We start from the raw sequence: 27,003 nt of genomic DNA on the forward strand, positions 1-27,003 counted from the left end.
CCGCAACCCACTGTGGCTTAAATAAGCTTAAATAAGCCACAGTAGGCTACAGTGATTGTGTAAACAAGTGGGTCTACCATTTAGGCACTTACCAGACCCAGAATTGCTTAGGTTCGGCAAGATAGCTGCATCATGTACCCTCAGATCACTCCCTAGCACTTCTCTGCTTTCAATGTATATTTGTTTAATACTTGGTAACTATGAGTTGGCTTTGCATCTGAGAGAAGCAACATAACCCACAGAATCGCACGGTGCAACTCTTATGGGCTGTACCGCCTCTGATTATTGAATGTGGAGGGTGGAACACATTATCAGGGAGAAAGGTTCTCCTAACCTAGCTTTCCCCCCCTTTTCCTCTAAGATACTCAGCTCACCCACACTGATGTTTCTTCTCACTTGGGAGACTTGGTCAATTGTTTGCTTGGCTTAGTGAGGCTCATTTTGACTGGAGCCTGACAAGCCCTGTTTTATATCAAATCACAGGAGATTAGTTACAAAACTGAACAGCCATGTTTCACACTCTTGGTGGAAATTTTCTGGAAAATGCTGTATGCCTGTTACTGGAGGAGTACACTCTAAACTAAGACTTCCTCCTGTCAATGGAAATAAATGTATCACAAAAAATGTCCAAGTTCTATTCAATTTCTACCCCAGAACAGATCCCTCCAATATATCAAAATGGTTCTCCCATCACCAGAATTCAAAATAAAAAGGACAAATGGTACTATCCTTATAGGATTGGCACTTGGCTGGCAAAAAAAACAAAAATAAAGAAGAACTTGGCCTACTTAGTCAAATATTTAAAGCATTCATTTAGAATAGTAACTAATGTCTTCTAGAACAGGGTTAGGCAGAAGGTAGATCTCCAGATGTATTGGACTTCAACTCCAAACATTCCTGATCATTGGCCATGCTGGCAGGGGCTTCTGGGACTTGAAGTATAAAACATCTGGAGACCTACCTTCTGCCCACCCCTGGTCTAGAAGATTCCACAGTCCTTCCAGAAGCTTTATGGCACACCACTGCAGATCATATGGAGGGATTGGAGACCTCTACTTCCCAAAGGAAATGGAATCCATTTCTGGGTATTTGTGATTTGAGCCATCTACAAATATTATGGTGCCCAGATCTGGGAACCTCTAGCATGTGCAGAGTTCCTTTTCTCTTAAAGGAAAGTTGTTTTTTCCTTTTCTTTTTTAAAAAAGGAGATAATAGCAAAATTCTCCTGAGCATTCAGAATGCCTTTCCTTCCTTGCCAGGTTACAGACTATGATGTCTGTTGGCCTTGGCCTCAACCTTTGCTTTCTTGCCCATGGTGAAAGTGGCCTCACAGATGCCACACTGACTGAGAGGTGGCCTAAGACAAGGTGACAGGGAGTCATTCAACGGAGGGGGGAAAGGCATATAGGCAAACAAGCCAAAACATCTGGGAGATCAACACACACACAGTCTTACCAAATGCACCCTACAAAATACTAGTGTCCTCTATGCTTCTCTTTTATTAAAGGACAGAAGCTGTGTAAAGCCGGTACTAAAATTTTGCAGCACAAGCATATAAAGTACCTACAAAAGCAGCTACCCACCCTTGGGTGTTGCCTTATTGCAGGGGTGGGCAGAAAGTACATCCATTAGATCTCTGAGTCATTTGCAGTTGATCAGCAAGGATTTCTGACTCCCAGTTGTTTAACAATAGCAGCAACAAAATTGCCACCACCACTACCACCACCACCCCTTGTCTTGAATTATACTGCCGAAATGAAGAAAACTTGGGACAACCTAGAGCTGGATTTTTGTGTGGAAGGACCATGAGTTCCATTCAGTTCCAGTACTCAATTAAAGAAAAAAACTATCAGCAGTTTCCTTTAAAAAATCAAAATATAAAGGCGCATAGCAGAAAGTAGCCAGTACATAATCCACTACCAAGAGCTCACTATGCTTGCAAATATCATCCAATTCTGACAAAGAGAGAAAGAGTTATAAACTTTTTTTTTTAACTTCCCAAGTTCATTATTGGGAGGCACAAAGCCTCAGATTTCTGAATCTCAGCTCAGGTTTGGTACGCAAATCAAAGTGGATGACCTCCAAATCAGTCCAAACAGAATCAGGCCACTTTCTGAAGTGCCAAATTGGGGTCCAAGTCAAATCTGGGGGTCAGTGCACACCCCTGCTTATTGCAAACAGTCATACCCACAAAAAAACCTGCTAGGCTTGAATGGTTTTTGTCTTTGCATCCTCCAGTTCTGGCCAGGCCAGGAAAACTCTGACTAGCTCAGAACCCTAGACTTGTGCCACTCTGATGACGGTTCCTGTGAACTTGCTTTAGGATTCCTTCTTGAACCCTGATTCTGTTCAGAGATGCCCCCAGTTATACCACATGGCTATGAGAAGCTGGGCCACACAGCTTGACTGGAGAGAGAGAGTTCCAGAGAAGAGCACTCTGGGTCGTCAGTGAGGGATGTGTACATGTATAACACTGACTGCTGGGGAGCAAAGGGCCCTCACTCTTGCGAATGCTATCAGTTGATACTATGATGCAATAAAGAGATGAGCTACCACTCAAAGCTGCTCTTGTTTCTCTGGAACTGACAATATTTGACCAGTCAATTGACCTAGCCTCCCAAACTGCTGCTTCACATAGCCAATTGCATGTGATCCAACTTCTGATATACACACCTGATTGTGGATGTCAAATTTGCTCCAGGTTCACTTTAACTCCTGGAAAGTGTTGTGTTCTTTTCAATCTTTCCTTCTGAGCTGATCGCCTGCCAAGGCTTTAATAAGGAAATATTATTTGCAGCTAGCAAAAATGTTCATCATTGCACGGGGGGAATGGAAGAAGGCAGGCAAGGTCTCCAAAGTACAGCACAACTCTGCACAGAGAGACATACTGCACTCCAGAGATGAGATGAAATTTTGCCCTCCCCTTACCAGTGTCCCAAAATGCAGCGCTTTGCATTTCCTCATAGAACTGAATGAAAACTGCTCACTTTCATGGAGAACATAAAGCGAGACACCCTTTGAAGCAACCTTCCCCAACCTGGTGTCCTCCAGATGTTCTGGACTTCAACTCCCATCAGCCCCAGCCATCATGCTTTAGAGACATAATTCAGGTGGGTAATAAAGCTGCTGATTGGGCAATGCCTTAGGAAAAGTCCCCATACAGCCAAAAAAAGGAGGAGTGGGGGTTGGAAGACAGAGGACAACTTCCCTCTTGTTCCTTTCATTTCTTCCTTTTGTCAACAGGTGAGAAAGCAAGAAACTGGGAAAGCTATTTTTTGTCCTTGCTAGTTGGCAAAGGTGCTTAGTAGCCCAAAGTTATTTTATACCTCTACTTTAGTAGTCACTATAGCTTCCCCTTCCTTTTATTGGACAGCTTAATACACATATTCTGCTTGTCCCACGCAGAGGGACAGGGAGCAGGACATCTATGCAGGGTAAAGCCAGAAGGAGTGGAGCACCAGGCCTTTTGGCCCCAGCTCCAAATCTGCCAGGGGGTGCAGGAGCAATTCAGCCAGCAGCATGGATGATCAGGTATGCAGAGAAGGCACCTCTTTCTGTTTATAAGCTCTTCAGCAAAGTTAAGTGGGCAGCTCTACTCCACGCACTGTGCACTGAAACCTATATTGGGGCAGCCATTTCCTTTTCCCGTGCATTGTACCTGGAATCAAAATGGCAATGTCATTTCCCTTCCCAAGGGCATTCGCAGTTTCACTTTGCAGAGCAAGGGGTGCAACAACAGCATCAGCAGCTCAGTTTGCCTTCGGGATTTTTTTGTAAAGAAAAGACCACCACCCACCCATCACCTTACCTCACAGTAAGAATCCCCTGCCTTACCTCACACCACCCAAATGGAATTGCAACATGCACTCTATTTATTTTGAATTTATTTGAATTTGGGAGGGGGTAATGATGTGATGGTTAATTAATGGCGGTAACTGAAGAGAAATCTATTTTGGAGCAGGCTCTGGATCACCACCAGAGTTGGGAATTAAGCTGGGGCAATGGGTAAATTAATTGAACTAAGGTGTTCTGGAAGGTGGGTGAAAATCTATTGATGTTATCTGAGGTTACTTGCAAGGGAAATTAATTAGCTTTCCTTCTGTGAAATGTAAATTCTAGCAATTATTTCTAAACTGGCATATTTGGATATGAATTATCATGTGCAGTTTTATGCAAGTGTGTGTCTATGGGCCAGAGCCCCAGATCTTTTAAGCACCTAACAATGGCCCTAATTCCATGTAATTGTTCCTTCTTAATTTAAAAGAGCCTCCTTTGATTTAGTATAAATGAGCACACAGTGTTTCAAATTAGGTGTGAGGATCATTTGAGTGAGGCTGGCCAACTTGTGGCATATGGCACTCATGGAACTGGTCTTTCTTCCCTACTTTTTGTAGCCCCTGAAGGACTCTGGTTTCAGGGCTGACAGCAGTGAGCGTCTTCCTCCAGAGAAAACAGCTAAGAGGCATTTTCTTGTACTTCAGAGCATTCTATAATAGCTCCTGCTTTCGGTGTATTCTATGTAGTTTGGGATCAGAATCCTATCATGCAGAGAAGAGCAAGCTAGCTAGCTAGGAAAGCAGTGGACTTTACCTGAATCCAGGGTGCCACAGGATTACGCAATAGCAAAGCATAAGTTCTGTCTCAAGTCATAGTACGATTTAGGAGGCCATATATCCCCTTCCAGTTAAGGAAACACTTTGAAGTGCTGCATAGTTTTGCTCACTGAGCTGCACCCACTCTAATCACTGCCTATTGAAACTCACACAAAGGTAACAGTGCTGCACATGTTTTACATTTTGCATGGGAGACCACCAACAGAATATTTATTGTTTTGTGGATGAGACAAAAATTGAGTTTGACTGCTTGTGGTCACTGCAGTCCTTGAGTATTTTCTGGGGAGAAGGGGAAAAAGTCTATGTCCTGCACAAGCCCTAGGGCTCCTCAAGGCACATAGCAATGTTATGCAAGATGAAGCAGTCCAGCTCACAATTTGGATGCTCACAATTCAAATGTAGGCAAGAATTAGGGCAGGGGGAGATGACAAAACCAGCATGATTCTAAGAGGTCTAGAATTTACCCTCTCCTCAGATCACAGTCAGATTTGTAACACACACACCCTATATTGACTGAATAATTGTACCCTGCCTTCCTAAGAAAATGGCATTCAATGAGGCTTACAATCATAAATAACATAAAACAATAATAAAACAAATACATTAAAACACAATTAAAAACACAACAGAATAAAAACAGCACCCAACCCAATAAACCCACTTACAAAGAAAAGGCTGCTTCAATAAAAATGTATTTACCTGCCAACAGAAGGACAGCAGAGAGGGAGCCAACCTAGTTTCCCTCAGCAGGGAGTTCCACAATCTAGGAGCAGCCACCAAGAAGGCCCTCTCTTGCATCACTGCCAAACACACCTTCTGAAGGCAGTGGTACCAAAAGAAGGATTTCTCCAAAAGAACTTAAACCCCAGGCAGGCTCATATGGGAGAAGGTGTTCTTTCAGGTAGCCTGTTCCCAAGTTGTATAGAGCTTTGTAAGTTATAACCAGCACTTTGAATTGTGACCGGAAACAGACAGGTAGCCAAGGAAGGTGTTGTAACAAGGGCTCTCTGTAGATACATTGGTATCTACCTGGTCAACAGCCTGGCCGCAGTATTCTGGATCAGATGTCTCTAGAATCGGGTGCAGATGGCACACTAGCCTCAGCTGTGCAAACATACTCCTGGCCACTGCTGAAACCTCCAGGTTCAGGGCTGAATCCAGGAGTACACCCAAACTGTAAGCCTGAGTCTTCAGGGGGAGCAAAAACTCTATTTCCTGTTCTGCCTTTCGACTAACCAGGAGCACCTCTTGCCTGGATTAAGTTTCAATTTATTCACCCTCATCCAGTCCCTTATCGACATCAGACAGCGACTTAGAACTAGAACATCTTCTTGAATTTAGAGGGAGAGAAAGAGTTGCATATCTTCAGCATACAGGTGGCACCGAACCTCAAAATTCTGGACAATCTCTCCGAGCAGTTTCATATATACATTAAATAGCATGGGGAATAAGATGGAATGCTGAGGGATGCTGCAGGCCAATGGCCATGATGTCCAAGAATCCCCCAGCACCACCTTCTGAAATTGCCCCTCCAAGAAGGACCAGAGCCACAGTATAACAGTGCCTCCCAGTCCCATCTCAGACAGACACCTCAGAAAAATACCATGGTTGATGGTATCGAAAGCTGCCAAGAGGTTCAGCAGAATCAAAGGGACACACACTTCCTGTCAGGTTCCTGGCGTAGATCATCCACCAAGGCAACCAAAGCAGTCTCTGTCCCATAGCTAGGCCTGAAGCCAGATTGCAATGTATGTAGATGATCCACCTCATCCTGAAAACCCTGGAGCTGCGAAGCCACCACACACTTCAGCACCTTGCCCAAGAATGGAACACTGGAGACTGCTCGGAAATTATCCAGTACATTGGGGTTCTGAGAGAGTTTTTTTTAAACAAAAATCTTACTACCACCTCTTTTAGGCAAGGGAGAATCACACCTTTCCGGAAAGAGGCATTCACCACTACCCTGACCTACTCAGCCAGTCCCCCCGTGCCTTTGACCACCCAAAACAGGTCTGTTGAATGATTCTGTGCAGATGCAGTGGTGGCAGAGGAGAACAATTTCTTTGCCACCCTCACTGCCACAGAGTAGGCTTTGAAATGAGCTCTAGCCTGTGTTCAATCAGACTTGTTCTGAATTTTCCACCAATGTCACCAATATACCTCCGAAACAAAACTAATATTCTATCCCACTCCCTATGAACCCATTGCTTGCCCAGTCCCTCATACTTATTCCTTACATCAATATTTCAGAGAACCCTGGGCTCCTTAATGAGAATGTCAAATGACAGCCTACCTGCAGAGCTGCAAAGGAGCTCCAGATGAAACATTGAAAAATGTGAAAAATGAACAATTAAACTCTCTCTCTCTCTCTCTCTCTCTCTCTCTCACACACACACACACACACACACTTAGCCAAGAGCCAGAGACCGCATGGCTCTTCATGAGCAAAAGACAGAGGCAGTTTATGGAGGCCTCAAAGTGGGATGACATGAATCCCACACTGTCAATCTGTCCAGAAAGAGAACTGGGGATGCCTTCAAGCAGCAAAAGGAACAAACATGGAGGTTGCTTTAAATAATGCATGGAAACTGGCTGACCATAATTCAGAGTTCACTTGTATTGGCCCCATTGGCAGAACCAATACACACTACAAGATGATTCCTCAGTCTCACATGAAGTGCTACACTTTCACCCCAGCTTTATATCCCTCCCATATTAGAGTTCAGGAAGGCCACAATACTCATTCTTCACCTAAATGGCTGGAGCTCTAAAGCAGTGGCAGAGAGAACTGAAACAGGAATGCCAGCAAGCTGAACAGCTCACACCTAGAAATTGTGGGACTGGAATACAACTCGATAAGGAGTTTGGTCAGAATGCCACTGGTAATCGTTTGAAGGTTTGACAGAGTGCAGCCAGCAGGCACTGCCTATTTCATCAAACTTCCATCTTCCTCTCCCAGCACAAAACAGTCAGGATATTCTATATTGTATTGCACTTCTAGAAATGTAACCTCTAACACTGATTGCTAAGCTGGTGTGATGGATCAGAATGTTCAGTAACTTAGGGAACAACAACAAAGATTGTAGTCTGTCTTCTGTGAGGGACACATACTGTGACATCAGCATGGCCGTGACTAAAACCTCACACATGGAATAGCCAAGGACTGGGAAGAGGTCCTAGGAGACAATGGAGCTAAGGAACAGGATCCAGAGATGACGGGACTGAAGAAAAGGTGTGTGTGTGTGTGTGTGTGTGTGTGTATATATATATATATATATAGAGAGAGAGAGAGAGAGAGAGAGAGAGAGAGAGAGGAACCTGAAGATAAATGGGCATTGAGATTTGAGGAAAAGTGTAGAGAAGACAGAGAATCATGATAAGGAGAGCACAGGGAACTCTCAAGGAACTCCACAATGCTTCAGTTCAGGAGGTACTGTATGCTACTGGAGGGAGGGAGAGTGCTAGGGACAATGATAAAGAGAACATAAGAAGAACCATGCTGGATCAGACCAAGGGTTCACACAGTGGCCAACCAGCTGTCAACTGGGAAACCACAAGCAGGGCATGAGCGCTACAGCACACTCCCACCCATGTTCCCCAGCAACTGGTGTACATAGGCTCATTGCCTCTGGTACTGGAGGTAGCACACAGCCATCAGGACTAATAGCCATTGATAGCCTTCTCCTCCATGACTTTGTCCAACTCCCTATTAAAGCCATCCAAATTGGTGGCTATCACTGCACCCCATGGTAGCAAATTCCATAGTTTAACTATGCGCTGTGTGAAGTACTTCCTTTTATCTGTCCTAAATCTCCCACCAAATGTCTTCCTATCCACATTCTCCACACCATGCATAATTTTGTAGACTGCTATCATGTCTCCCCTTACCCTCCTTTTTCCAAACTAAACAATCCCAGCTGTTGTAACCTTCTCTCATAGGGGAGATGCTCCAGCCCCTTGATCATTTTAGTTGCCCTTTTCTGCACTTTTTCCAGCTCTACAATATCCTTTTTTTAGGTGTGGTGACCAGAACTGGACACAGTATTCCAAGTGTGACCACACCATAGATTTGTATAGGGGCAGTATGATCTTGGCAGTTTTATTCTCAATTCCTTTTCTAATTATGCCTAACATGGCATTTGCTTTTTTTTTTTTTTTACAGCAGCTGCACACTGGGTTGACATCTTCATCGAGCTGTCCACCACAACCCCAAGATCTCTTTCCTGGTCGGTCACCACTAGCTCAGATCCTATCAGGTTATACTTGAAGTATGGGGGACTTTTGGCCCCAACGTGCATCACTTTACACTTGCTTACACTGAACCACATTTGCCATTTAGATGCCCATTCTCCCACTGTGGAGAGATCCTTTTGGAGCTCTGCACAATCCCTTTTTGTTTTAACTACCCTAAATAATTTGGTGTCATTGGCAAACTTGGCCACTTCACTGCTCACTCCTGATTCCAGATCATTTATGAACAGGTTGAAAAGCATTGGTCCTAATACAGATCTCTGTGGGACCCCTCCATTTACTTCCCTCCACTGGGAGAAGTATGGGTGGCTAAAAAAAAGAAGTACAGAATAAGCAGTGGCCTGAAAGACAGGGGCCTAAGAAAGTGATGGGTGTTGCAGACATGGAGTTGAAGACACAGGACCTCAAAATAGGAAGGTATGTACTACTGGTATAAAGAAAGGGGGCAGGGAAGGGGGAAAGCCAAAGAGATATATGGCTGCTAGGTCCAAATCTTGATAAGGGAATTCTTCCATCACTGCAACATTCTGACTTGGCAACCTGAGCCAAGAAGTGCTGAGGCTGAGTTTTTGGGTGCCGGTTTCTAGGAATGGAAAATGGGAATCCTATGTGGATCACCAAAGGCCTGGTGATGGATTACCCTCTACTTCACTGTTTCTCAAACTGTATTTTCCCTAATGTTCTGTGCAATGTGAGTAAGGGTTCTATAAGAAAATTGCGATGCTAGCAGTATTCTTCCCTCTAAAATATTACATATGAAAATATATATAAAAAATACTTAGCTGAATAGTATTTAGATTGAAGAGGCTGCTATTGTAACATGGCTGTCACAAAGGCTCATTGGCTCCTGCAAGCTGGAGCCAACAAGGAAGACAGACCAGCTCCTACCCCTCCTTAAGCCATTGTAGGCAGTCTTGAGAACACACGGCCCTATCAGGATATAGACTTCCAGAACTCAGGATATATATATATATCAGGATATATATATAACTCAGGATATATATATATATATATATATATATATATCATATATATATATATCATATATATATATATATATATATATATATATATGATATATATCAGGACTCAGGATATAGACTTCCAGAGAGCAGGGCCTGGAGCCAAGCCTTTGAACAAGTTTGCATTTCATGCTAAGCTACCTTGAATATAAGCCACGGTGAGCTGTTCTTTTGCTGGATAACCCACGTTACACCCAACAGATGATTGGGCGCACTGTGGTTTGCTGTGGGTTATTTCCCTTTGAGTCCTCCCATCTGCTCCTGGCATGCATCTCAGACACCTTTGCAGCAGAACTCCTCGTTTCTTCATTCCCTATAACAGCACCCTTTCTGCAATTGGTCTGCTGGGGTTGCTGGCTCACAAGCTCATGAAAAGGAAATAATTTTCTGAGGCCTTGTGAATACAGTAACACGTTCACAAACTTAAAAAAAAATGGGGCCTTGCGCTAATGTACATGCTGATATCCATCTCTTGTCAATTTCATCCTCCACTTCAGAGTTTGCCTTGCTAGCAAATAACTTAAAAAAAAAAAAGGCTGCTTCATGTACAACTGAAATAATTACTCGCCTTAAAAGCTCTTTCTCCTGCAGCCACCAGCCACTTTGGGCTCCCCCCCCCCCCTTTGAGCTTGTCACTTCCCTCCACTGGTCTCCACTGTTAGCTGTCAGATATACATATGGGTTATGGAGCAGTGACGGGGTCCAGTAAAGATATGCACATTTCAAGGCAGAGCAGGGAGTGAGGGGGATCAGTAAAGATATACAAATTTCAAGGCAAGGCAAAGCAAAGAAGTGGGGGGGGGAATTATGCAAATTTCATAGCAGCAGACTTCCAAATCTGCACATTTGCGCAAGACCAAAATAAATAAATAAATGTGAATACATTTCAGACCCTCTCTGGTGTCTTTCCTTCTCAATTTTAAGAGCACAGGTGGAGGGCACTGATAAGGGAGGATGGTGGCAGCACTAGTGAGATTGCAAGGAGCAGCAGGGGTTTTGCAGCTCTTGCAGAGTGGCTCTCTAGCTGTTCCCAACAACCCATGGTGAAGTCTCCCTGCCATATTCTGAAATCACAACAATCCACTCTGAAACAAGCCATGCTGAACAACCCAACAAGCCATGGGTTCTCACAATGGCTTATTCATGGAAAACAACTCACAATGAAAAAACACTCCATGTCAGGACATGCTACCCTGAAACAACGCACAGTGACAACCTACCATGGCTTATCATGTCATGTGAACCAACTCTCAGGCCTGGTTCACATGTAACAAGAAGCCACAGTGGGTGAACTTCCCTGCGCAGCTTCACGCTGTGGCGGTGGCCACCATTTCGAATACTCAAGATGTGGCGGGGGCATGCCATAGCTTGTCATTACATGTGAACTTGGCAAGGGTGGTTTTGGGGGTGGTTGATAAGCCCATGGGCTGTTTTAGCGTTGCTGGTGGCTTGTTAACCATACCAACAACCCACCCTCACTGGGTTCACACATAGCAACAAGCTATGGCATGCCCCTACCACAGCTCAAATCTTCAAAATGGTGGCTGCCACCACCACCGCCGCCGCCGCCGCCGCCACCACCACCACAAGTCCCACAAAGAAATTCACCCACAGTGGCTTCTCATTACATGCAAACCAGGTCTCTGTCTCTTCTGTAGGTAGCAGCAGCAGGTGGCTGAGCAGAGTGTGTGTGTTCGCTTGTTTAATTTTTGTTTCTGAATTCTGTGTGTATGTGAGTGGAGGGGGCAGCCTGCAAGTCTGGGAACTGACTTGAATCCTTCCAGACCCTCAGAAAACGAAAGCATCAGCCAGAAGGTAGGAAAGTTTTTTAAAAAATTACAACTTGAGTATAGTTCTAAGATCTGTAAATTAATTTTTAAGGCTTCGGTGCAGCTCCTGGCTCTGAAAATTAATTTTTAGGGCTCTAGGCTCTATGAATTAATTTTTGGGATTTGGGTGCCACTCTAGGCTCTGTAAATTGCACAGCACCTACATGACTTGTGCTCCACTCTTAAAATATTTCCCTCCCACAAGCTATGACACAATGAAAGGGTGCAAAATACGTTTGCAATTACAGCCCAGCCAGTCTGTTTATTAGCGCAAGAATATGAGCCTGATTGACTTGACTTCTGACTCTCAACTGAAACAAACGTTTAACAAACATCCGCTAAATAATTTTTGGAGCAGCCTAATGGAAGACTACCCAAATGTGGCGAAATGTGAATTTAAAGCAGTCCTTCCCTTTGCTGCAACTTATTTAGGTGAAATTGGATTTTATATTACACCACAATGAAAACAAGATACAGGAATAGACTTGATGCTGCACCTGATATGAGGATCCAGCTCTCTGGCATCTTTCCTAATATTAAGAGGATTTGTAAACAAAAGATGAAAAAATACTCTTCCCATTTTAAAAAACCGTCAAAACATGCATTTCACATAAAATAATTGGCTGAGGGTTTTTTTGTTACTTTTATTTTCCAGTAGTCTTCCATAATACAAACAAATGTATAAGAACGTAAAAATAAAAAGATATTTCCATATTTTGTTTTGCATTTGTTTTTCATAAAAACTTTTAAACTTTGAAGGCCAGTCTTTTTATATATAAAACTGTCCTCCCGACTTTTGTACATAGGAAAGACACTAATCACCCTTCATTTGTCTGCTACATCGATGAGTTGTGATAGTTTTGTACTTAATTTCAATATTTATACATAGGGTTGCTAACCATCCTCCTATCAAGAGGCCAGTTTTCTTTTCCTTCATTCTGCCCTATTTATTTATTTATTAAATATCTATACCACTAAATAGCCAAAGCTCTTTATTACTTGTTCTTTGTAAAATAGAGAATACCCTTAAAAAAACTTTTTAAAAATGCAAATTAAAAAATCAGACACTTTTTACCATTATGCGTGGCAATTTTTTGTTATGAAAATAGGCTTATTTCCTCTATTTTGCTCCAAAATTGCCCAACGCCCTTTATCCCAGGGGTGTTCCATAGCCCCCAGACCAGCATTTATGGGTTCCATCGATATATTTCAAGCCCAAAAGTGTTCCATAGCCAAATTAGTTTGGGAAGTGATGCTCTATCTTTTTCTCATAGACGTTATGCAGCTTCACTACAACTTTGCAAGCTCTAGTTACACTTAAGAAGGCACTATACATTTAGTAGCAAGTGAATAGAAGCATACATCTTGATACAGTCTCATGAAGATCCACTGGGTTCTTGATAGGTGCTTTTTATAATCAACAGTGTGATTTATAAGGCTTTGCTTAAAACCAAGCAGCAAGACAACCCAGTGTTGACTTTCTAAACTCATATGTTGCTTGTTATATTTAAAAGCCTCTCATCAGCTGTCCTTCAGGGGGGTTTTAGTTTGTTTGTTTAAGTCTGTCATCCATGATCAGAAAGAAACATGTGTATCGTGTGTGTTTATTCAGCATGTCAAGGCAAAACATTCCCCTCACAATTGGGATCAAAAAACTTCTTAGGAAGGTTAAATTTGGAATCGTTTTTACTTTAACACATCCCAATTCTGAAGGCACCAAATGACGCTGTTTTACACAGTTTGGGGGAAGTACATACTCCTTCTGTTTCTCAAATAAAAACAATCAGAATAAGTTTGGGAATTATTGCTCTACAAAAGGTAATTCAGTGTTCACAGACTAGTGTGCATGGGAAGACTCACTTTGGTATGGCTCGTGTGTGTTCTGTCAGGCCACATGGGCTTTGCTTTTGTTGATACTATATGTAAACTTCAGCTTAAACAGGATTAACATCAATTTCATCATGGAATGGAATATTCACGTGTGGGTAACCAGAACACATTTTGGTACATGATAGTCTTAACAGTAGATAATTCTAGTCCAGCCTTCCCCAACCTGGTGCCCTACAAATGTTTTGGACTACAACTCCCATCATCGCTTACCATTGGCCATGATGACAGACGGGAGCTGTAGTTTAAAACATCTGGACGGCAACAGGTTGTGAAAGGCAGTACTAGGCACATGCAACTTGTGACAATACTGAAAGTCAGGGGGACGGGGACAGGCATGCACCAGTGTACATTAACAGCTCTGTGGTCACTGGTCACATATTCTCTCAGAAGTAAAATTCTCAGGTTTTGCATATGTTCACAATCCAGAGATGATCCAAGGTTTCTGCTGTCTATATGTTAGGAGCATGCATACGGCAGATTGCCCATTGATTTCAAGTAGGACTTAGGTTGGTCTCTTGTTCAAAGCTCCGTTGAATAGGTATCTTAAGAGCCGTTATGATGGATCCAACCCAGTTAGTTAGTGGGGCCCAGCTATCTACATCATCATCTTAGATGTGCACTTCTGGGCAAAAAACATATACATGCAACAACGGAGTCAACACACTTCTAAAATTCTCTATGAAAAACACACACATGCAACAATAGAGTCAACAGGCTTCTAAAATGAAGCCTTCTCCCTTTACTCTCTCAAAGCCTATGCCTTGTATGTAGTGCGACACTCTTGATCACAGGTTTGTATGCTTAAAGAATACATGGAAGAAATGAGTAAGAAATTCTTCACATGCTACCTGAACATTAGTTGCATACAGAATCATAGAACAGTAGGGTTGGAAGGGGCCTACAAGGCCATCGAGTCCAAACCCCTGCTCAGTGCAGGAATCCAAATCAAAGCATCTCTGACAAGTGGCTGTCCAGCCTCATCTTGAACGCCTCCAGCGTGGGAGAGCCCACCACCTCCCTAGGTAATTGGTTCCATTGTCGTATTGCTGTAACAGTCAGGAAGTTTTTCCTGATGTTCAGCCAGAATCCAGCTTCCTGTAACTTGAGCCCATTATTCTGTGTCCTGCATTCTGGGATGATAGAGAAGAGAGCCTGGCCTTCCTCTCTGTGATAACCTTTCAAGTACTTGAAGAGCGCTATCATATCTCCCCTCAGTCTTCTCTTCTCAAGGCTAAACATGCCCAGTGCTTTCAGTCTCTCCTTGTAGGGCTTTGTTTCTAGTCCCCTGACCATCTTTGTTGCCCTCCTCTGAACCCTCTCCAGCTTGTCTGCATCCTTCTTAAAGTGTGGTGCCCAGAACTGGACACAGTACTCCAGATGAGGCCTAACCAGTGCTGAGTAGAGGGGAACTACTACTTCCCGGGATTTAGAAGCTATGCTTCTATTAATGCAGCCCAAAAGAGCATTGGCCTTTTTTGCAGCCACATCCCATTGTTGGCTCATATTCAGCTTGTGATCGACAACAATTCCAAGATCCTTCTCGCTTGTAGTGTTGTTGAGCCACGTATCCCCCATCTTGTCACTGTGCATTTGGTTTCTTTTTCCTAGGAGCAGAACTTGGCATTTATCCCTATTAAATGTCATTCTGTTGTTTTCTGCCCCATGCTCCAGTCTATCCAGATCACTTTGAATTTTGTTTGTCTTCCAAAGTATTAGCTATCCCACCCAATTTTATGTCATCTGCAAATCTGATCAGCATTCCCTGCACCTCCTCCAAGTCATTAATAAAAATGTTGAAGAGCACTGGCCCTGCAGTACCCCACTCGTTACCTCTCTCAGTTTGAGGAGCTCCCATTGATAAGCACCCTGAATCCAGTTCTGTAGCCAACTGTGGATCCACCTGATAGTTGTCTCATCTAGCCTACTTTGAGCTAGTTTACTAACCAGGATATCATGGGGCACTTTGTCGAAAACTTTGCTGAATTCAAGATATATTATGTCCACAGCATTCCCACAGTCCACAAGGGAGGTTACCTGATCAAAAAATGAGATCAGATTCGTCTGGCAGGATTTGCTCCTGACAAATCCATGTTGGTTTCGAGTAATCACTGCATTGTTTTCAAGGTGCTTCCAGATGGATTGCTTTATCATCTGCTCCAGAATTTTCCCAGGGACTGATGTCAGACTGACTGGTCTGTAGTTCCCAGGTTCCTCCTTTTTGCCCTTTTTGAAGATAGGGACTACATTAGCCCTCCTCCAGTCATCTGGCACTTCCCTCGTCCTCCATGATTTCTCAAAGAGAACAGACAGTGGCTCTGAGAGTTCTTCTGCCAGTTCCTTTATTACTCTAGGATGCAGTTCATCTGGCCCTGGAGATTTGAACTCATTCAAAGTAATTAGGTGTTCCTTGACCATATGTCTGTCAATCTCAAGCTGCAATCCTGCCCCTTCGCCCTCCACTTCGCCTTTGTCAGGGGGGTCATAGACCCTCTTTCGGGAGAAGACTGAGCTGTAGTAGGAATTGAGTACTTCTGCCTTTTCTTTGTCATCTGTTATTATTTTGCCATCCTTATTTAATAGTTGAACATTTCTTTCCTCTGTCTTTTACTATGCACGTAGCTGAAGAAAGCCTTTCTGATGCTTTTAGCATCCCTCGCTAACCTCAGCTCATTCTCAGCTTTAGCCTTCCTGACGCCATCCCTGCAATTCTGTGCTATCTGCCTGTACTCTTCTTTTGTTACTTGGCCTTCTTTCCACTTCCTATGTGTGTCCTTTTTTGTTTTCAGGTCATCTCTAAGCTTTTAGTGAAGCCACATTGGCTTCTTCTGTTGTCTTCCACTGCTTTTTCTTGTTGGAATTGTTTGTAATTGTGCCTTAAGAATTTCCTTTTTTAAAAAAAAAACTCCTGCCCATCTTGGACTCCTTTTCTCATTAGAGTCGCTTGCCATGGGACCTTACTGATCATTGTTCTGAGTTTATTAAAATCAGCTTTCCTAAAATCCAGGGTACAGGTTTGGCTACACTCGGCTTTTGCTTCCTTTAGAACCAAGAACTCAAGTACAACATGGTCGCTTTCCCCCCAGAGTTCCTGTAACTGCTACTTTATCCACTAAATCATCTCTATTGGTTAGGAACAAGTCAAGGATAGCCGATCATCTAGTTCCTTCCTCTACCTTCTGTAGGAGGAAGTTATCTGCCACACATTTCAGGAATTTCCTGGAGGTGCCATGTTTTGCAGAATTTGTCTCCCAACAAATATCGGGGAAATTGAAGTCCCCCATTACTACTACATCATGCATCCTTGAATGTTAATACATCCTGAAATGCAGAGCTCTGTTTGTGCCATACCAGTTAGATCACCCTTGCTAGGAGATTTCTTATGGTTATGAAGTCAGAACCTGAAACCCACATTCACACAGTCAAATTTTATTATAAGCGACAGAAGAATTCCAACCCAAGAAAGGGGAAATGAGAAATCCCTAATTATAACTTGTTTGCTGAGAGCAGACTCAAGCTCTTTATTACGTCTGTCTAGACAAGGCAGTCTTCAGTATTAAAACCATCATGACTTCCTAACAGATTTAGGGTGCAGTCCTAAGAGATTTGCCCTGGGTACTCAGAAGCCCCCAAACTCGTTGTGCCTCCTGCTCTGCATATAAGCTAGATAGGTGTTTTCACCCATCTAACAGAGGCTTCGGGGAGGGGGAGGGAAGGAGGCTGAGGTGGCTATAAGATTTCTCGTATGGCTCCCGCCCCGGTCTCCTCCCCTCCCCTCGAAACACCCTTTCCCCCCCTGTCTCAACACTCAGTTTTCCCAAGAGTGGAGCCAGCATGGTTCTCTCCGCACCTGCTATGAGTGGGAGGGGGTGGGAGTGCCATTTACTGGCTCAGAGCCCTGTCTCTCACCCCATAGCCAGATAACCAAATAATACCACATCCCTCCAAAAACTCCCAAAAAACCATCATGCCAAACACTACTGGTGTTACGCTAGCACAATGTAATTGTACATTATCAGTAGTGTTGCGCTGGATATTCCTCAATATTTTTCCTACTGCCTCAACCAGTTAGGCCCCTTAGATTCCTGGTGAGAAGGGGGCAAGGAAGAGGACACCTAGTTCCTACTTCATATAGTGCATCTGTTGCTTTGGCAGCTCCCACACAGCAACACATTATGCAGGAATAGCATCTCCTGCTATGGCACTACTGTTTTCCTGTTCTCCCAGTCCATATATGCGCCTTGCTACTTATCTTTATATCCAGGAAGGATTCACTAGATAATAAACTGCACACTACATCAAAAACTGTAACATACAATGACACAAATACTGGAAACCAATGGTTATTGGTAAACAAAAAAAAATGAACAAAGATTCAGTCAGTCACCTCTTTTCAGCTTAACCACAGCTGGTGCATTTAGAAAAATCTATTCCAGCACACAGACTGAATTCAGATATAATGCAATAGTTTAGTGTAGGAATGGGGAACCTCCCATAGAGGGACACACCAGCCCAAGGCTCATGCATATAATGCTAAACCAGGGATGGGGAACCTCCAGTCCTCCAAATGTTGCTGGACTCCAACTCTCATCGACCCCCTTACCCGTATGGCCAATGGTCCAGGATGATTAACAACATATGGAGGACTGGGGGTTCCCATCCCTAGTTTAGCATTATGTGACTCTCCCCCTCCATCATGGCCATGAGTTAATTCCTACTAAGCCATGAACTAGTTGCATGGCTTGGGGCAAGTTGGTATCTTAGAGTCTAAGACTCAGACAACTCCACCTCACAGGATGGCAAAGAGCATAACATTGGTTATGGATGTATGGTAATGGCTTGAGGTCTTGGGATAGGGAGAGAAATATCTGAAAGGAATGCTATGTCATTCCTACAGGGTTTCCACAAGATCATGGTATTCCATAGCAACAAGACTCTTCCAGCACTCAACTGCACTCAGACAGGAGAACACAGGTCTGGCAATACAAAGTATATTCTCAAGTAGTACTCATTTTGTAAAATGAAAGGTTCCAGAGCTCAAGCACTGCTGGAAGCTGTGCACCTCAATGCAGACACCACAAAGGAACAAACTTGTAAGTCGGAATGGGAATCCTGCAGCTACTTACCTCTACAAATCCACTCAGCAAGGGCAAGTGCCCATGGTTCTCTGGTGAGGGCCTCTGCTCAATATCACATGAGAAGCCCCACCTCTCCTCCCCCAACTCAGGAAAAGAGAAGAGGAGGAATCTTTTATTGTGCTGAGTTTTTAAATCAAACAGAAGCATCGTGACTTTAGCATGACACTCCTCCCCTACATTTTTAATGGCATACACAAAATCTGCATTGGAAAGATATGCATGTGGATGCTTCAAAAGTCCAACATACATCTTTTGCTACAAGTTGGATTTTTTTCCTGTGCAGGGATTATTTCAATTAAGGAAAAATATCTTGTTTCAGGTAGATGGATGGGGTGGCCTTCAAATCCCTTTCTAGCCCAGCAATTCAGGAATTCTTATGCTGCTATCAATATCAATCTTCAATATAAGGACTTGGCCAGTTCCAACAAACAGCCAAAGAAGCTGTTCTTCTCCAGTCCTCCATCACCACAAACACTCACACAAAAGAGCTCTACAGAAACTGTGCCTAGAAACAGCATCCATCCCAGGCCATGGCCTATCTTGCACTTCCATCTTATACTCAGATTATCTTTAAAAGCTTTCACTGTACTGTGGGAAAATACAAACAAAAGGAATTACCTGGTGGAAAGCATGGAAGAATTCTCCAAGATGTGTCAGACCATTCATTTACAGTAGATAAGTCAAGATGGAGGGCGGGGGGTGGGGAAGGGATGGGGAACAACTGATCTCAACTATGATTAATTGCATCATGTTTTCATTTTGCCCTGCTGATTGCCAGAGGTTCCTTGCATTCTTCTCTCCAAGAACTGTTAACCTTTCAATCAGATAATGAAACATCTGGGGTTTTCTGTCCCCCCATCCCTACCCAGTTGAGCAGCAGCATCAATTTACCATCAAGTAGATTCCAAATTCTGTCTTAACACAAAAGTAGGTTAACTTCTCATTAGAACACTTTGTACCATGTTTTGGAGCACTGCTATTTAAGGGTTTTTAAAAAAAACAACATAGAAGCAGAACACTGTAAAATCTGAGAGCTTATTTACACAACTATTTGCCTTTTTGTGCACTGGCTCTGACGTTCTGATAGAAAGGGCTGCTGAAGATTCCTGCAAATGGCTCACATCTCCATCTTCAAATATAGTTTTAGTAGTGTGATACATTATGCAATTTAGCTTCAAGATTCATGCAAGTTCCAACTGAAATTACTGCTACTTTTAGCATTAGATGGTAGTTTGTTGGAATCATAGAAGAAGGAATCACAGAAGTGAATCCAGTATGGAATTTCAACCTACTGGGCTAGCTCTGCTACAAAGGGAACATGTGAAATTGCATGTGGAAAGAGGAACACAGACACGCTTAGTGTTCAAGATGCATGACAAGTCTTGTACCATGCATTCTTTTCAAGTATCATGCGGTGTCCGGTAAATCTTCCAGGCAAGTTACCGGCTAAAAGGATCATCATGACTGTGGTAATGTCCTGTTTCAGCATCTTCAACCACATAACTCTTATCTATTTTAAAGGGCTCATTCTTCTGAAACAATATATGCCAGTATGCAGCTGCTAACTACTGACAGAAGTAGGGGATGGGGAAAAACCCTGAAAGGATCCAATTCCTCCTGTGGAAAGTGGGTTTTAACATCTTGTGACCATAACAATGGAACAAAATAGCCTCTTTAAAAGGGAGAGAGAGAAGAGAAGATATGAAACACTTAAGGTGCAATCCAATGCATGTTTAGACAGAAAAAAGTCCTACAACTCCCAGCATTCCTACTAAGCCATGCTGGCTGGTGAATGCTGGGAGTTGTAGAACTTTTTTCTGTCTAAACATGCATAGGATTGGGCCCGTAGTGTTCTTTGATCAGGTGAGAAGTCCTGTATTAGAGTATCCGCCTGGGGTTTAAAACATATGATCTTCCATCAGCCCATTTACTAGGCAGTTTCTCCAGTCCAATAATGAACAAAATAAGGAGGATTGTAAGATTGGGGGGGGGGATTCATAGATGGGGCAATGCCATTATTTCCAATTAAATAGTCATATTCTTCCAATTAAGGAGTCATATTTTTATGGATTCAAGTTTCTGAGTCATATCTGCTGCAACTCTGCATTCAAACACTGACTTCAAGTACTGTCCATTGGCCCCTTCCCCTTAAAAAAAAAAAAAAAAAGTGGAAGCAATTTGTAAAGAGGATGTAATTTAGCAAGCCAGATATTTCCATTCTTTCCTACTGCAGATCTCATAACAGGATCAGAGAAAACCATGAGCAACATAGGCTAGCCACCATAAAAAACACTGTAATGAATTATTCAAATAATGTTTTGTTATGCAGATAACAGCGTAAAGCATAGCATCTGTATACTAGTGACAGCTTTATTGGCAGAGCCTAATCGCCAGGGGAAAGTGTATCGGATAGGATAACCCCCTTTGAGTTTCAACATGCTAACAAACCAGTGGACAAAAATAAAGGCCCCATACTTTTCAAACAAATCACTCAGGAAAGGGGAGGAGAAGGGATTTACGAGTTAAACATCCATTAAATGCACAGTTTTACACTGAAGAGGAAACAAGTAAGAGTTTTAAAGGACATAGATCTTCCCCGACAAAGATAGAGGACATAAGGTTTGCTGCAAGCCAGCAGGGAAAAGAAGCTTTAATTTAAATACCACCTGAAAGTAATGTTTGTTGAATCCATGTGCCCAGAAGGTGACAAATCAGCAGCTGCTTTTCATTGGGCTTGGGGGTCTCTTGAAATAAGTTTCTGTTCCCTCAAAAGATACAGTGCAGGGAGCAATTAGAGAGGCTTGTAAAGTCAAGTATATAAAAATGGTCTACATGGATTTGGTTTGATAGACAAGCTTGTGCAGTTTATATAGGCTGGCATCCGTGTGTTCCACTTTTTCAGCTCAACTGTTCCTAATTAAAGCCCTCAGATACCACAACACTGGAGCCCATGTGAAAATTTATATAGATTCAATACATCATCTTCAATGTCCAAATGGAGCTGCCATCATCATAGCTAGTACCACGGCTTTAAAAAATGCTTTTGGTATACAGTGGAGCGTTAGGTAAAGGCACTCCTTTGCACAGACTCAAGTAGAAACTCCAATTTTCTCCTGCCTTTGGAATTCTTGACATCAAGGATTTATGACACGCACTGGATTCAATCTGCCACATTTTAGCTGGTGTTACACATCTGCTCATAAAACGGGCTAAAAGGTACAGCTAGGCAGGAGGATACATTTTCCTTCTCTTCTACGGCATGCAGAGTGTTCTTAAAATTGGGAAGATTTTTATAGTCATCAAGTATTCATCCAGAGATGTTCATAACCAGCCCAGTGCAACTGGGTTCTTCTATCTTCTGCCCTTTCCCTCAGTAGCAACTTCCACTCAAGAAAACTTTCCAAACTAGGATATTAGATATAGTACACACACATGCCTTTCCAGCTGTGGAGTCACATATGGAAAAGGACTCTTTGGGGCTACCCCAGCTCTAATCTAACAATATGCATTTCATGGCGGGGGGCGGGATGTCTGGTTAATATAAGCAACCCAATAATAGTAAGCCCATGCTTACTTGGAAATAAACACCACTAATTTAACGGAATTTATTCCTGTGTGTGTGTACAGGTCTGTAGCTGTAAAACCAAAGAAACCAGAGTTATTACACCAGTGTAAGGTGCACTCTTCTTTAAACACATAATCACCAGAGATAAAGTAACTGATTATTCCTCCCACAAAAAGTATTTGGGGATTGTAAACTTAATTTGATATATTCTCTTATCACAAATGGATTAAGACAGAGCTCTCAATCCCTGTAGTCCGGACTCAAAGCATGAGGGGGTGGGTGCTTATTTTTAAACAAACCAATTCATTTAATCCCCATTTTGAACATAAAAGGAAAAGTCCTAAAGCTATGTTTAGATAGCACGGTAATTTTGTTCAATGCAAAATTAACAAGAGAATGCTAAATTATTCCCCAACCGTATGTTTACTACACCAGAATTTCAGTTCCTCAGATTGTGTCTGGGCTTTTGATCCAAGGGATCAAACCTCAAGAATTAGAACAATGCTTAAACACACACACACACACACACACGCACCACTGCCTCAGCCTCCCACTTGCTCTACAAAACAGCTCCCCAGGATGGTTAAAGTCCATCTCTAACAATGCTAGATTTGAAGGACACATTTAGCGGGTAGTTGTAAAAGGGAATAAAAGTTGTGGGTTATCCCCACCCACTCGCCCCCCCTCCGCGTCCAAGCGTAAGTATAAGAGTGGAAAATATTGCATTAAACAAAAGCCCGCGGAACGTTTTCTGTTTGTTCACAGCGGTTCACGCCACTGTGTAAGCGACACGCATGCCCATGGGGCAGGGAGAAAAGCCAGACCCGGCTCCGCGCTCAGAGTCCTGCGTGAGGGCAGCCAGACGCGGCGCGAGGGCTCAAGCATCCTTCGCGCCCCTCGTCCACTCCCTCCCTCCCCCCAGGAACGCGGCGGCGGCGGCAAGGAGGTCGCACTCACCCTGGGCCCTGCCGCTCTGTGGGGGTGAGCCTGAGGGAGAAGCGCCAGCAGCGCCAAGAGCAAGCGAGAAGCCACGGAGCCCCACAGGCTGCCAGACATGGCCACTTCGGGCTGAGCGGCGAGGTGCAGCCGCAGGGCGACCCACCAACTCCTTCGTCGTCGGTGCCGGGAGGTGTGAAGTTTGGGGTGGCTTCGGCTAACTAGCTTTTTCTCCTCTTCTCAAAAGCAGTAATGCTAAAAGAACGCCGGCTAAGTGGAGAAACCCGAGCGCCGGCTAATCCTCCCTCCCTCCCTCCCTCCCTCCCTCCCTCACGCACGCACGCCTGCACGCCTGCCTCTCCTCCCACACAGCGAGCGCCTCCTGCCCCTCCGGCAGCGACAGGTTAAATGCTTCAGCGCGGGCCATTAGGAGGAAGGATTTCCCATTTTAAAGCCCACGGCCGGGATGGGGCGGGGCGGGGCCAGGCCGGCCGGCCGACAGACAGACAGAGACAGCCCCGAGGCGCCCTTCCCAGCTGGAGAGAGGAGCGCGCTCACGCTTCCCTCGGGCCCGGCTGAGCCCTAGAAAACGGCTCCCTTCTCCCTTTCTCCCCCCACCACCACCCCGCGATCCCAGCAGATGAGGCACCGAAAGGACATGTTAGAAGACGTGCCAGACAGATTTCAGTGCTAGGGCCCCTTTCCCCAGCCCAGTCCTAAACAGGGCAGTAAGTGCCAGTGAGTTCGCAGGGTAGCCGTGTGTCCCTTTTCTTCCTTCCATCTGTAGAGGACACTCGTCTAACTGAAAAGATCCTTTATTTGAAGGGCTGACTGGTCCAACTCCCATCAAAAAATAAAGGGCCATCAGAACTGTTGCCCATCAACAGCACCTGGACAGCAGACTGAACTGGCAGGCACACAGGTCACCTGGTCACAGTCTTCCACACTACGGTGAGATGCACTGTATTTTTATTTAAATTATAATACTTATTTCTAAATTTGCATCTATACATAGAAATTAGCATATGCAAATTGGCACCCTTTTTGGTCCTCATTTTGGGTGATTCATAAGTGGCCACCCTGTCAATGGGATTAGTTTGCATGCACAGAAGGAAGGTGTTAGTTCTCAGTTTAGTCAAGCCTCACAGAAGCTGTATAGAAGAAGCAGAGAGAAGGGCTGCCAGTGAGCACTGACTGGAAAAGCGGACTGGGAGAAGGGGCAGAATGGAAGACACACAGAGAAAAAGACCACAGAGGCTTGGGGGAAAGGCTTAGCACAGGGGTGGGCAACTTGTGACTCCCCAGATATTAAAAAGGTAAAGGTAAAGGTGTCCCCAACCAGTCGTGGCCAACTCTAGGGTGCGGTGCTCATCCCCGTTTCTAAGCCGAAGAGCCAGCGCTGTCCGAAGACGCTTCCGTGGTCATGTGGCCGGCATGACTGAACACCGAGGTGCTTGGACTACAAATCCCATCATACCTCACCATCAGCTATGCAGGCTGGGGCTGATGGGAGTTGCAGTCCAACAATATTTGGAGGGCCAGCAACTATGGCAGGGGTGGGTGACTTGCAGCCCTTGGCCTGATTTCTAAAGCTCTCCTCAAGCAATCAATTCAGACCTCAGGCAAGAGCAACCTGTTCCTTCCCCAGCAGCCCATTGGATGGGGAAGAAGAGGGTGCAGAGAGAAAGGTGAGGAGAGGCAAGAAGAGGCTCGGACTCCACCCACCAGTGGCATGTGGCCCTGGACAGAAAAAAAAGGTTCTCCACTCCTGGCCCTGGACTATGGGCTATGGAGTCAAGAGGACATAGGGTTGCCACGTCTAGATCCTGAGAAGGCTCCTCTACCTTAAGAACTCTATTGAAGAGAAATTTCAGAACTGATTTTTGTCATCGACACTGTGCCTTGGCAGTTCTTAAGGAGCAGTAAGGGGGAAGAAGCAGTGTGGCAGGATGCTGAATTTCACATCTTGATCAGGAATAAGCAGACAAATCTAACTGCTGCCTTGTCATTTATTATTATTCGTATTACAGGAGAATGCTTAGAAGTGATTTATGGCAGGAAGACAGTGAAGCAATAATTAAGAATCATGCTGTTGAGCAGCACAATTTATACCGTTGTTCAGGAAAAACAAGTAATCTTAGTTGGTAAATGCTAAGGAAAATATGAGAGGGGGATTCTCCACACTACTAAATTATTAAGGATCACTTGAGTTTATTGATTTAATGTGCAGCTCAACAGGAAAACCTACACTAAAGACAAATGGAAACTGTGTTTATTGTATGTATCCACAGAGTCTTTAGGCAAGTAGGTGTCTGATCAACATGAACATCCGAACCACCTTGTTTATTTGTCACCTACTCCCATTCAGCTTCTTCACGTTTCTAACTCTCATGGTTTAAGAAAATGCTGGAAGCTTGTTTGCTGGAAATAGCATGCAGCTCACACGTCTGTTGTCACATATGAAGACTGCACATATATTTTTTCCTCTATTAATATACAGCAGGGGGTAGAATCTCAGGCCCGGGGTCCAAATCTAGCCCTCCTGGTGTTTCCTAGATAGCCCAGGCCCCTTCCTCCAGACTACCAATCGTTGGGTGGTTTCATGGCTGTTGTGCAGTTCCTTCCCCATTCTAAAATATTAAAATGCCTCTCCCGAAGCTTAGGTTCTGGCATTAAGAGCTGTAAGCTAAAATGTGCTGGTATTTTGGGCCCTGCCCTTTTTGCCTTTGGCCCCATCCACCACTGGAATACAGACACTGAGAGCTTCTCTGAAATGGAATTCAGCCCCTGGGCTGAAAGAGGTTCAACATCTGAGATAAAGCATACATGCACTGGGGGGGGGGGGTTGCAGAAATTCTGAAGGCCAAACTAGATGTGATGCAACTTGTTGTGATCCATGAATAGGAGCTCCCATGTTTTTTTGTTTTTAAAGTCTTAATAGCAGCCCAGTTCGGACTGGGATCGCAGCACTAGGAAAGGGGGGGGGACATTTTTTCCTTGCATCATTACATTTGATTTTGCATGCACATCTCACAGGGGCTCTTACCATTTAAAAAACAAAGACACGGGTTCTTATTCATGTCTAGGTTGGCTGTTGTGCAATTGTCACATAAGATGACCTACAGCAGGGGTAGGCAACCTGGTGCCCTCCAGATGTTTTGGACTACAAGTCCCATATTCCAAGACAATTGACCCTGCTGGCTAGGGCTTATGGGAGTTTTGGTCCAAAATATCTGGAGGGTACTAGGTTGCCCACCCCCTGATCTACACTCAGGATGTATATTATTACATTCACATGGACGTGTTTTTCATACAGAAATGTTATAACATGCAAAACAGCCCCCGAATATCAAAAAGGGGAGGGCATGTTATCCTTCCCAAGAATTCTTACTGGCTGGGGCATCACCCACTTTGACCCTGCCTTGGATACAAGATAGCAGTGCTTTGAGAAGAGATAGCTTTCTATATTACAACGTACCAGGGCAAAAAATGAGGAAACACTTCATATTTACCTTAGACATCAAGGTCATCATGCACAGGCTGAGCCACACTGAATGGTTCAACAGGTTTCCAGCATATCCTTGGGGGGCAGGGGGGAGAAGGAGAGAGAACTTTGAGAGGAGAAATGCTACCCATCAAAAGGCATTTTGTCTTTTCCTCCTTAATGGGTTTTCTGTGGTAAGAAAAAAGATGGGAGAAGCAGACAGAAAACACAGGAGCATTACAAGTGGAAGACATCATCATCTGGACCCTCTGTAAAAT

At 43.9% G+C, this 27,003-nt stretch overlaps 1 protein-coding gene across 4 annotated transcripts in view; it reads right to left on the reverse strand.

Moving 5' to 3' along the window:
• SMOC1 (SPARC related modular calcium binding 1) overlaps positions 1-23,661 on the reverse strand; it is a 124,942-nt gene extending 101,281 nt beyond the window's left edge. For 2 of the 4 annotated variants that reach the window (XM_084847924.1, XM_084847923.1), the window contains exon 1: positions 23,263-23,655. In XM_084847924.1, the coding sequence (XP_084704050.1) occupies positions 23,263-23,361 (99 nt within the window). In that variant the 5' untranslated portion in view covers positions 23,362-23,655. Of the gene's footprint in view, positions 1-23,262 lie in introns of all 4 variants that reach the window. The other 2 variants (XM_084847922.1, XM_084847925.1) reach the window with 2 other exon arrangements.
• Positions 23,662-27,003: the final 3,342 nt, after the last annotated feature.

This window comes from Heloderma suspectum, chromosome 1 (genome assembly GCF_057233095.1).
Source record: "Heloderma suspectum isolate Gila_16-S chromosome 1, 16-S_ref, whole genome shotgun sequence".
Lineage (NCBI taxonomy): Eukaryota > Metazoa > Chordata > Lepidosauria > Squamata > Helodermatidae > Heloderma > Heloderma suspectum.